The sequence below is a fragment of the Triplophysa rosa genome, linkage group LG5 (genome assembly GCF_024868665.1).
Source record: "Triplophysa rosa linkage group LG5, Trosa_1v2, whole genome shotgun sequence".
Taxonomy (NCBI): Eukaryota; Metazoa; Chordata; class Actinopteri; order Cypriniformes; family Nemacheilidae; genus Triplophysa; species Triplophysa rosa.
The window spans coordinates 29,260,348-29,273,761 of NC_079894.1; the positions used below are offsets into that span (position 1 = coordinate 29,260,348).

Sequence of the window (13,414 nt, forward strand, 5' to 3'; positions counted from 1 at the left end):
TGGTTTTGTGTAATTACAAATAACATTTGCACCAGAAAGTTAAGACTGAATGTACCTGAAAGTGTCAAGTGGTGTAACTGGCAAAGAATGAGAAATAATATATATTTTATCCACCTAGATGGAATGTAAACATACTTATAAAAATAAATCATGTATTTTAAAGTATCACACGAAAATAGATTGTAGAATTATCTCTAAATTTAAATGTGATGCTTTTTTTGCAAAAATTATTGGGACATATCGTCGCCTTAGAATTCTAAGGTTCTATCTGACATTTTGGTCAAAATTGAGTTATTCAAATATTCTTATTCTGTGACAACTTATTTACATTATGCCATGTTTGTTTTTTTGAAATGTGTGCATTTTTGGTCTTTTTTTAAGAAAACGAAAAAGGTTCTATCTACAAAATCGAATTATAATTTGGTGCTATAGTATAAGGTTCTATCTGCAAGAGCCAATCAGCACTTTGAATGCACACAAGAGGACCAATCAGGATCAGCTTTCTTTGTCATGTGACCGGAGTCCTCAGTGACGGGAATATCTGAGGAAACGGTATAACACAAAACAATGTTTAAAAGAAACCTCAAGGTTGAGTGTTTTATTGATACTAATGTCAACGAGAGCAGCTCAAACGACAGTCTTTTTTGTTTTGTTTTAGGTTTTGTTGAGTAGATTAATATTTTATATTTATTGACGCAACACTAGCCAGCAGCGCTAGCTTCCTAATACCTGTGTTTACATAGACTCTCGTAATGCAGTTCATGCCAAATAGTCAACCACGTCAAGAGTCTTGATTACAACAATAAACATTATTATGTGTTTTCAGCCGTACTCATCTCGAAAAAGTGATTTGATCTGTCCCCCCTTCTGTGGATAAAACACCCATACAACAATTAGCACGGCCTTTTATGCTTAACTTCAACCAGAAAAAAGCATCCTAAAAAAAGTGTCATAAAAACATGTAAATGTACCTTTTTTACACATTATTATACACTAATTTCATGTTTTAACTAAAGTTATAAGTACATTGTTTGTGTTGCTTGAAAATGTATTGCTTTAATGAATGTTTTTGCAGATAGAACCTTATCATTCTAAACCGAGCGTGATTTTTCAGAATCAGAAGGTTCTATCTGCGTTTGACCTGTTCCAAACATCCCCATTTACACATTTCAGAAAATGTTGATATTGTACATGTGGAATACATTAAGGGTCTCTGTCTTTTTCATGTATACAAGAGATTTGTTCCTCATATCATTTTTGCTATATGAAATGCAAAAACGTACAAGCTCAATATCTCAAAACTACTCAGAACGCAGATAGAACCTTATTATTCCAAGGCGACGAAACGACACGTGGGAGCCATGTTGAATGTTAAATCAACGTTTCTTTAAAGTAAACACGAAACTCATGAATAATTGTACTTTTCTAATGTTTCTGAATGAAAAAAATAAGAGCACCTTGATTTATTTCAATCAGAAATGAATGACTTTTTCATGGAGAATGGAGACAGATCTGATTGAGAGTTTATGAAAACAATACTTCAGTAACTATTTGGCTATTTGTTAACATTATCCAATGCATCGTAGGTGAAGTCAGATTATAGGGAAAATGATAACAAATGCAGAGCAAATACATCTTTGTCTTATAAATGATGTGAACTAATGAGTCACGCACAATAAAGCTTAAAAGTAAATGTTTATTTCATGTTGAACCACTTTTGGACGTCTCCATATCCTCAATAAACAGATTACAAATAAAACAATGCTTCACTTTGTTTGGAAATGTGTGCGTACTGTTCAGTAGGCTGTGTTGTAGAAACACACAGTATAGTGTCTGAATGCTGAGATAAAAAATGTAAAAGAAAAGTATTGTTCGGATATTAAAAGAACGATTTTGCACATGTGCCCCCCTTTCCAGGAACCTCTTTTGGAAAGTTTTGACTTCACCTCTGGATGTGTCTTCAGTACAGTAAGCCCTGCATTGCTCTTTATATTGGATTATGGACACATGAGAGCAGTCTCGCTTTGCTCGCACATTTTTCTTTTCTTCTAAAGACATTTGGCGGCTGAAAATACTGGGAACAAAATCACAAAAAAGACAAGTGGACTCAAGAAGTCCCTGCTGGGTCTGTTGTGGGGCCTCTCTTACTTTTCTAAAGGTGACACCCTCCCTTTCTCCTCTCCGCCCTCTTTCTCTCAGAGAAATCCCCCGGCGGAGGCTGGAGTCTGGAACACAATGGAGGCTGGCCGGGGGGGAGTGTGTTGGATTTGCATGCAGCTGTTTTCTGTTTCCACAGCCACAAAAGCCAATCAAAGCTGCATTAATAGAGGGTGACAAGCATCACCCGACATCCAGACCTCCTGTTTGGACCAGGCTTCACACACGGTTTGCTCGGTAGCCGCGCTGGTTTTCATCCCATATGGTCACTGGGCTCAGATCTTTCCCTGAAAGCTATTTAAAATCATTATTTTAGCGCTGTTTGGACATCAGCTGTAGAGGGATGATGGCATGTTTGATGTGCCCAGAGCTAGTTATCTGATACAAAATTTGCGGCACTACATTACCTGTGATTTTATTTGTTATCCTTTTCTTTAAAAGCAATCATATGAGCTATGGTGCGACATCCAATTTCAAGGGTGTTGATGGAAAACACAATTTGTATTATAGAGAGGGTCTTAGCCGCGAATACCGTCCGTCGAAAAACAGCAAAGAGAGTTGTGCAAAAAGTGTTATATTGTGCGACGGCATTGCTTGCTGCTTGCTTGAGCCCCCCCGTAGTGAGGGTGTCGGGTGGGGGCAAAAGAAAAGCTACTTTTCCCAGCCGCTGACCAGAATGCCTGATAAGGTTCCATGTCAACAAAACCGGGGAAACGGAATCACAGCCAATTAGGTTCTGCCTTGAGCAGTAGCCATGGCAATGGAACCGAACATTCTGTGTTATATACTGTTTACAGCCCAGGATACCCCCTTAACATGATTTCATTTAAAAGCGAAGTAAGATAAAGAGGCACGAGCTTTGGCAGACTTGTTGAGGGTGACTGTGTCTTCATTCTCAGCTTTGATGTAAATGCCGCCTGCCGCCGGCCGTGGTTTGCTGAGACATAGATGAGTTTAAAAAACTGTGCTGCTAGTTGGAAATAAATCAAGTTACTCTAGAGAGCCGGTAAGAGAGTGACATTTTTAGACTATTACACTAAAGTTGAAGATAACATGAAATCAAAACCCTGTTTTTTTATTAAAAATGTTTCTGTGTTTTTTATAACTGTGTGTTGTTCAAAGTAGAAATTGTAATAACTTGCTCCGCCTCCTTTCTGCTTACATCATTTAGACAATGCATGCCATTAGATAATGTTAAATAATGTCATTATATCTATAAAGGCATTGTTTTAGCAAATTTGCAGCAAGGTTTGGCTCTGTTCTGGTATGGAACACTCACTTTTTATGATCAGCTCCTAATGGATAAATGAGTCCTACCATACTATTGCTTCCTTATTCGTGTTTTTTTTTTTTTACCAAAATACTCCTTGAGTTTCAGAATCAAATATCTCTTGTTTTGTTTTTATGGGAAAATGTTATAGTATTTCAAGTTGGGAAATACTACAACATAGTATTAGCTATAGCTTTCCTGTAGCTCAGTGGTAAGAGCATGGCGTTAACAACACCAAGGTCGTGGGTATGATTGCACATACTTAGAAACAAATGTATAGGACAATGCGATGTAAGTCGCTTTGGATAAAAGCGTCTGCCAAATGCATAAATGTAAACGTGGGAAAGTGTTGGTTGGTTTTCCTAAAGCTGCCCATGTTTGAAGGTGAGTAGCTTGTTGACTGCAGGGATTCGAATTCTTGATGGGTTTGTAATTAGTTCCCTGGTTTCCAGCTTCACTTCCAGATAGACTACCAATTCCTTGTATTGATTTAACAGTTTGCTTCGGCTCTCTTGGGCACCTGAAACATGCGTCTTGTACAGGCCTCGGCCAGCTCTCTAGAAGCAAACCTCATCAATTTCTGGGCTTTCTGTTGACAGTTGTTTGTGAGCAGACCACATACATACTGTATGATGGATGCACGCAGCTTCTGTGGTGAAGGTAGAGCCGGTGGAGCGGCCGCAGGGCATGCAAAGACAGAACGTACAGCTTGTTTGAAAGCCACAGAACACGCTCTCTCTTTTTCTGCACAGTGTTTAAAAACTGCTGTGATAAACTAAGCCGCCAAGAGGAACAGATGTTTTGCGAGGTGTGGCCTAAACTAGGTCTAGACATCTGATTTGTATCTGGGGCTGGACCTTCTCCTTCATATTTGAACAGTTCTGGATCAGTTTGACATGTGCATGTTGTGACATTAAAGGGGTCTATTCAACTTTGTAAATCACACGCAAGCGTTGCGAATGACAAATTGTACTTATGACAGTTTCTTCTTTAAATCAATTTTAGACCTTGTAAAATGGTCCAACAAGTGATCACTTACTGTATATATTTGATCACGTTTTATTTGTTTGTGGTTGTTATTGTCCGTTATTGTTACTCTGATTAGATTATGTTGCCAAAACACAGAAATAGTCATTAGGGCCCAACCAGCAAGAAGCACCGTTTTCATCTGGTCTCTGTGGTTTTATAGGTCATATGGCAGTGAATGTAAACTAGGCCAGAGGAAAGTGTGGCATCACATCCCATTTTTCATTTGAAATATGAGTCATTGAAGCCAAGTGAAATCCATACATTTCATGCTTTTTACTGTACTCCAGTAACTCACATGTGCATTTGAGCTCAAAACAGGTCATGCGGATTGCATTAAATATCTTTTGTGGGTTTGCCAATGATTTAGGTGTTGAGTTCATTACGTTCTATCAACTGTATTTGTGTTGTCAGATGCGACAGAACATAATTATGCAGTTACAGCTCAAGATAGTCAATTGACATGATGCTGCATCTTTAGATATAGCTTAAGATTGAAACACAATATACCTTTAATCAAATTTGCAATCCATAATAGTTTGGAATTGGAAGGAACTTTCCACTTTTTCCACTTAGCATTAGCTCTGAAATAGTGTCAGTATGCATTTCATGTCTAAATGATTTCATTTGGGAAATGTTCAGTTCAATTCAGCGGTTATTGGTTAAATCTTTAAATGACTGTCGATAAGTATCATACATATATGTTGCAGTTATGTTGGTGGTCAGGCTCTCCGCTCTCAAGAGATCAACACTGGCACCCCAGACTTTACCCTGAATGATATCAGACAAGTGCAGAGGAACCTTTATAATAAAAAATGTGATTCTTTTTGTCAGGCTTTGCTTCAGTGTCAGTGTGCGGTGAAGTGAAATGTTATCACAGTAACATGAAAGAAAGACGCAGAGCCACCCGAACGTTTACATCAGCAGCACTGACGTGTGTTCACGCGGATCTGAAACCGCGCCAGGACCGCGCGGGGGTAATTAGCGTTTAGCTGCTAAATGAGTTGGGTGGTTGGTTGCATGACAGAGCTGCGAGTGAATGGCAATATGAGAAGGTTTTCTCTCATGAAGGCAACAGGCTGCGAGAGGCTAATTGGGGAGCACACAGCAGAAAAACACAACTGGCAGCTGGAGCCCTTGGGATGAAATGTTGCTGCTAACAACTGTGATCATTGAGAGTTAGCGCATGCGGCAGTAGCTCTCGCTCGCACTGTGATCACAAACAAGCACATCTGCTCCAATGTTATTATAGTTTTGAAAATTTCACTTGTTTTCATTTTTATTTAGTTGTCTGTTTGGGTTTACAATTTCAGTTTAGTTTTAGTCTGTTTTGATGGCGCATAAAAAGTTTTTATTGCGTTTGTATTTTTTTTTTTAAAGGACTTTACTACCTCAGGATGATGTTCATTTTTATCTCTCATAACACAGCGCTGCAAATTGTTCCATCTGCATCAGAATTTGCAGACCAATAACAAGTTATGGGTGAAGTTCGAATGTGCCGCTGGTGCTACATTTAAATTGACCGTCTACCGTCATTCGCCATTTCAGATTCACCAGCATGCAGCGTCAGCGTTTCATATTTGTTTTGAATTTGTTCCTTTTGACACATCAATCTTAATTCACACCCCGCTTGTTGTTTTTTGTAATTTCCAACCATTGTTTCTGTCAAAATCAAAAATGCATGGCTCGCATGTATTGAGTCATATTGTTTCGTTCTCAAAGACGTTGCTGCACAAAAGTGTCAGAATCATTTGTTGAACAGAACACAATTGAGCAAAAGAGTAAATCTCTCCCCAAACACAGCTATTTGGCTGCGCTCAAATGTGCGAAGCGCGGCATATAGATTTTTTCTCCTGTGTGGTCTCTATTCTAGTCTCTGTTTCGATCGGTACGACTGTAAAATAGATTAAATTACACTTCCTGCTGGTAAGATTCATGTCTCTCGCTTGCCCTCTCCTCTTCTTTATTCTCTCCCATTTCATTCACAAATACTTGAGTATCGGGAAAGACACGCATGACTATTTCTTTACAGTTAAACCTCAGAAAACTTTGATTTGCTTTAGATCAACGTAAACCTTGTTTTTTAAGAACTAGGAGTACAAATTATTATATTGAGGCACATTAACATTATTCTGAAATCATGCAGTTATATAGATTGTATGCGTTATGACATCATTCAACAACAGTAGTAAATGTACAACACTTACATGCAAAATATATACATGCGATGACAATACAACTATTATTATATGCATTTTTTATAGTAAGCACTTCATCCGTATCTATGATAATATGAAGCTACATTAGTAAACACGAAAAGTACTAGAACTTCAGAGGGCTGTCAGTGGTGGCCAGAGGTCGACCGATATTGGATTTTGCCGATAACGATAACTAAGTTGGTCAGTACCTGCCGATAACGATTAATTACCGATAGTTTTTTTAATGGTTTATTTCAAATAAAAAAACACACAAAGTAAATTAGCAATGAAGTGTATTACAACAATAAACACGTTGCTTGAACCACTAAACTGTATTGTACTTTTAAATAAAACACATAAATATTAACTACATTAATAAATATTAAACTCCAGTGTATGATTTAAACAAAATTATAAGTAGGTAATTTCTAAAATTTTTATTATTTAAAACATTCTTGGCTCCAAACTAGCAGAACGACGGATCCATTGTATTTTTACAATATATGCTGTCCTGTTCACGTGCGTGTTTGTTTAAAACGAATGTCATTAACATTAGCCGTTCATTCGATCTGAAATCTGAAATTCGATCTGAAAGTGACCTATTAGTCAGATATGGTGACCCATACCCGAAATGTGACATCTGCATTTAACCCATCCAGAGAGTAGTGACCACACGCACAGCAAGTGGTGACCACACGTACCCCCGGAGCAGTGGGCAGCTATCACTGCAGCGCCCGGGGAGCAAGTAGGGGTAAGGTGCCTTGCTCAAGGGCACCTCAGTCGTTACCCGCCGGCCCTGAGAATCCAACCGGCAACCTCCTGGTCATGCTGTCTGTGTCATCTGTTTTCTATTTCGGAGGCGGATCTCGCGCGTACACACACACACACACACACACACACACACACACAATACTGGCAAATGCCTATCCATAGTTACAATAATAAAATGTAAACATTTCTGCGTGTATTTTTGTCACCATGTAATAACTTCTTAAGCTAACGTTAATAGGCTACTAATGTTAGCGCGCTCTCAGCCCTGTCAGCAAAAATACTGCTGTTCCCCATTAAATGCAGCATATAGTCAATAAATTAATTACTTTTTAACATCATGTTTAATGCAACTGGCTCTACCTTGTCATTGTGAAACTTTTAAACCCCATCTGATGTATTCCGCTCCGTGCAGACTGAGGTCTCGCGTCTCCAAACCAAACAGGATGTCAGTTTTGTTTCCACCTCTAGAGGTCGCTGTTTTACACTATACTCGGAACTCTCCACCTGCGCATCACAGTAGAGCTTTCCCTGCTGCGTCTGGATCAAACGCAAACAGAAAAAACTATCGGTGGGGATTATTGCCGATTGCCGATAGTTCAAATTATCGTTATCGGTGCCAGTTAATCGGCAAAAACGAAGAATCGGTCGACCTCTAGTGGCAACCATCTTTGTTTTTTTAACACATTATACATCTGTTTATTTTCTAAACATGTGCCTGGTGTGTCTGCGGCATCACAGAAATATAAACATATCATCCGTGACACATCGATAGAAAACATCTCTACATTTTGGTCAGTAAAATCCACATCTCCTCTAACTTTAACCTCCGCTGCATCTTAGAAAAGTATGGCAGACATCATAACTACAGCCTCTGCGTAGCACATTATCATTATGTCATATAGTCTGATGAGCTTTTTGAGGCGATGCAAAGCAAATCGACATACCATTTTCATATCTGGTAAATGCACGGGTGTTTTCCTGTTTATCTGTCAAAGGCGCTTTGCTGTCACGCATTATAGAAGTCAAAAGGCATTACTGTATGTTTGTGTTTACGTCTTATATATGGTCAGTTAGGCATTTTCTGGATCAAAAAGTGCTGAAGTATCCACTTCGTATTACTGCACAGTTTGGAAGCCAGGGCGTCATGTGCAGATTTAAGAGCAATGTTGTGACATTATGTCAGTATTAAAACACAATGCACGGTGAAGATGCATTCTGTAGTATTAGAAATGGCACCTGAGAGGCAGTCAGTTCCAGTTTGAAAGCATTTGTTGTTGTTGTGTTACTTCCGAGAAATGTCTTAATTGGTGGGATTCATGAATCAATGTGATTTATATCTTACAATTTAACTACTGCACTGGTTTAAAAAAATGCTGAGAACCGATGAGACCGTCGTACTACATCCATCACAATTTTCTGCTTGAGCTCTATGAACATTCAAACAACACGACTGTATTTACACATCTTTGTTTTTTTTAAGTGGTGATGAAATATGGAGCGATTTTAGTCTCATTAATTAATAATTATTATTAATTATACATAAAACAAGATACACACATGCGTAAACAGTTTCACATGAATAAAACCTAATTTATGTGCACAACGTATAAATATACATTTACAAACAGCAATTCACGTGCGTAAAACAAAACTATTTTCTCATAAAGTACGTTTCGCAAACATGCGACTGTGCAAAAATATTTCGAAAGTTTATAATGTACACGTTTATCGTGTTATGTGAATGTGCAAATCGTCACTCACGTGTGAATCGCCTTGGATGTGTGTGTGTGTGTGTTTTGAGACTCTCCTGGCAGCGCAACCCCTCCCACGTGGGTTGTCGTACTCTTTAGCCAATCAGATTCAACCTCACCATTCAACCAATCATAAACGCGGAGAAACTTTCGAAATAATTGTGCACAATTGTACGTCTGTGAATTGTATTAAGCGTTTGTGAAACATATTTTATGAGAATATAATTTTATTTTATGCACGTGAATTGTTTTTTTGTGAATGTACATACAGTATATAATTTGTGCACGTGAATAAGGTTTTATGCATGTGAAACTGGCTAAGCAAGTATACATCGTGTTTTACGTATGAATAATTAATGAGACTAAAATCGCTCCATAATGAAACAGGTTTGTTGTATTTCAAATAGGAGATGTGCGACTTCATTGCGGTTTGTGGTTTTTTATCGTTGTACTACAGCACTGGAGTCACGATTGTTTTCCTTTCAAGTAATTATTCAAGTAAACAGTCAATAACAAAGAACAAATAAATTCATTAAGAGCAGTGAATGATTTTCTAATTTTCTTGTCAATATTGTTGTTTGTTTAGTTTTAACTGTATAATAGACAGCAGTGCGTCTATTAGGCTGCATTTACACTGCGAGTCCAAAAGCATAAACCAAATATTTGTTTTATTTTGTCCCATCGGTTTTCTTTCAAACTGGCTGTGTTTACCTTACCGAGATGCACGTTTGACCATTCATGCGTGCAGAAAGCAGTTAGACAGCCCTCTGGTTCACAGTCAGAGCTCAATACTGCTAAAGTGCAGGGTGTGTTGTTTTTATCACATTCACTAAAGCGTTCAAGCCTTTCAAACTGTACAGTCCGTTGAGCGTGAGCCGGTACAGATGCGTTTGACGCATGCCCGCTGCAGCTGCACATGCGCTCATGAGTACGTTACTGAATGAAACGTGCAAGCCCTGCTCATGATAACATATCTGGCACACTATACTGTATATACAAGATGCAGAGGCGTACAGATACACCTTCCGTATCAATCCGTAGCTTTTCTTGGTTTAACAAAAATCCGCGTTTTAAGCTATCCGTTTACCACGATTGCAATGGTAAGCCTAAGAGAAGGATTTATAAGTGGAATTGTGGGGTAGGATGTCAGTTTGACGTCGTTAGACTTCAACCCACGTGAAAAAGAGATGTTATAAAGAGGCAAAAATAACGAAATGGAGCTTTAATGTCCTGTCTCATCAAACGACAGAAGTAAATGCTTTTAGCAATTTCATTTACAGAACGTGTTGTATAAGATGCCATGGCTAATATTCCTTTCTTTTCCTTGTAGCTTTCAGTCGGTCAGCTTCACCGTTTGGCCTGGTGCGGAGAGAGCTGTCGTGCGAGGGCTACCCCATCGATCTCCGCTGCCCGGGGAGTGATGTCATCATGATAGAAACCGCCAACTACGGCCGCACAGAAGACAAGATTTGCGACGCTGACCCGTTCCAGATGGAAAACATTAACTGCTACCTCCCTGACGCCTACAAAATCATATCTCAAAGGTAAAGGAACATGTGCCAGGCATTGCTGTCAGTCCGAACCTGGATGCGTTTCCTTGCTTCCGATTTGACGTTCATACTGAATTTCACGGAGCAAATGAATTAAGGGTTTATTCTTGCACCAATGACTTTAGAGGAAAACTTTTAACGTGTCGACGTGTGTAATACATTACGTTCCTCCAGAGGAAAAATTACAGGTTCTTTTATAAATAGACACCACTTGTATTTCCAAGCCCCATTTAGTTCACTTTAAAACTCATTTGTCGAAGCCTCATTAGGGTTTGACGCCAGCGCTACGTTATGAAGCTCTGTTCTGCCCGTTTGTCCACGTATGACAAATTAGTTTGGGATTTGAGGGGAAAACTCGACACCTTCCCCATAATAGAGCTGAAATATGCATCGCTTTTTTTCTACAGGTTGTTCGATTCTAAATTCAAAGTCTATAAATTTCACACCGCTTGCTCACGTATACTTTGAAGAGCTCTGCTGAAATGGAGGAGCTTGGCACGGAGCTGCGGCCCTGAGTAATGCTCGCTTCTCATACCATTTGTATTAGTGACGCTTGTGCCTGCGCCGGCTCTCTCAGGACATTCTTGCGCAACTGAACACGCACACATGCACACAGAGAGCGGGGACTCCTCGCCCGGCTGCTGTGACATCAAAAGCCATCCAGATATTAACATGTCATAAGAGCAACCATCTCCAGCTTGCTCTCTTGTGTGGAGAAACGCCAGCCTCCGTTGCAGTGAAGGCCCTATTCTCGACCTGACTCTGATGCCTGTAAACCTCGTTTTAGCATTTTATGAGGCATTTTAGGGCCTGCATTCTTCCACTGTGATCTGCTGTTCTGTTATTAACTTGAACGGGCACTGAAGGACATGACGTTAATGTACAGGATTGTAGAATACACTCTTAGGGCAGGGGTCGGCAACAGGCGAATGAGGCGATATATATAATATCTGGCCCGCGCCAGCAGCATTATTTTGATTATTTTGCACGCAGCTGGTTCTGATAGAGATCTGTCACAATCATGTCTTTAGTGAATTTGCCTTCAAAATAAACGTACGAGAACATTTTTGCAGCAATGCTTTATTTTGAAATGAATTGAGAGCTTTTAATTTGAAAAGTTCTGAAAGATATTCTAAGGAGTCTGTCGATTGCTAGACACACTTCTAAAATATCTGTCATGAAATGGCTCTCACTAAATCCTTGGTGTTTCGAGTCTGACGTAATCACTCAATCGTGTTTTTTGGCAATTTTAACAATTATGGGTAGTTTAGATACAGTAGTTAGAGTAAGGTTAGGGTTAGGTTAAAGGTTTCGTAAGACTTGAAAGGATTTAGTCAAAACCAACAAGCCACGCCCACAGATCTGACTCAAAACACCAAGGATTTAGTGAGAGCCGTCATGAAATATGGGGTGAAGCATTGAAACGTTTGCTTATAACGAGGGGCCTCAGCACCAGAGCATGTGAGCGGAGCGCTAATATTTCTCGCGGAGCGCAGAGCGCCTTTCTGCAAATTCCACTCCGCACGCTCAATACGCTCCGAGTCGCTCGCTCAGCCCTCTTGGTGATTTACTTTGTTGCTGTTGGATTATTGTCCCATATACACCGCATGAGACTGAAGCTTGAATAATAGCACAACGGCATGCGCGTCAACTACAAACGCCTCGTTCATTTGCGGAGGTGCGCGGGCGACAAGAGGTTCGATACAGGCTCATTTCAGTTAAAAAAACATGATAACATTTATATTTATTTCTCTTAAGAAGACCCAACTCTTACCCAATGTAACAGTTGCTTTTCTGAAATAAAACCTGAATAAACCTCGATGTCATACGCGGCCGAGGCCGACAAGCGTGATCTCCGGAGGACGCATGCAGCCTTCGAAGACACAACTACTTTGTTCAAGTTTCTTAAAGTACATTCGACAATGCTGTAACGCTTGAGGTTTGACGTTTTAAGACCGCATTTCCCCTTGTTTTGGTCTATTTTTCTTTAGAGCCTTTTATTACCCCAGTAATAATAAAGGCGTTCATAGTGCATTTCATCTTTTGTGCGTTTATTTTGAATGTTGCACAGCTATATGTTAACGGAAATAAAGTAACGAAAATCAAATTTACTTTATCAGTTATTATACATTTATTCTAGGCACTCTTTAAATGAAAAATGACAAAAAATATTGGCTGTAATGTCACAGAATGTCGGACTGAAACATAACTGCTCCTTTTCAGCCTAGAGACAAGAAGTTTATTATAAACTGAACACAATTAGTCTTACTAGACACATTTTATGTCAGAGCAGGATCTGAGCGGAATTTGGTTTACCGGTGAGCGTAACGTGAGCGGAGCATTTGCTTGGTCCGTGAGCGACGAGCGCAGTGGACACAGACACACCGCTCCGCTGCTCACATGCTCTGCTCAGCACCAACACGTGAACAATAACAGAGCAAATTCAGCTTCCCTTTTTTTGAAGGTGCCATGCTTCGTCTCGTAGTGCCATCTAATATTATATTCTTTGCAAACAGCGACAACTTTGTTGCAGATAAGACACACCGGCTTTGCATTCACAAAACTAGGTTGGATGAATGCATTTTGTCTTTCCATTCGGGGAAAAACGGGGAGTTGTGGCCTAATGGTTAGAGAGTCGGACTCGTGACCAGAAGGTTGCCGGTTGGATTCTCAGGGCCGGCGGGTAACGAC

The 13,414-nt window shown here is 39.6% G+C and overlaps 1 protein-coding gene across 5 annotated transcripts in view; it reads left to right on the forward strand.

Annotated features, from left to right (window-relative positions):
* LOC130553841 (adhesion G protein-coupled receptor L2-like) overlaps positions 1–13,414 on the forward strand; it is a 93,091-nt gene that overhangs the window by 24,161 nt on the left and 55,516 nt on the right. For all 5 annotated transcript variants that reach the window (XM_057333016.1, XM_057333011.1, XM_057333013.1 and 2 more), the window contains exon 3: positions 10,504–10,717. In XM_057333016.1, the coding sequence (XP_057188999.1) occupies positions 10,504–10,717 (214 nt within the window). The remainder of the gene's footprint in view (positions 1–10,503; positions 10,718–13,414) is intronic.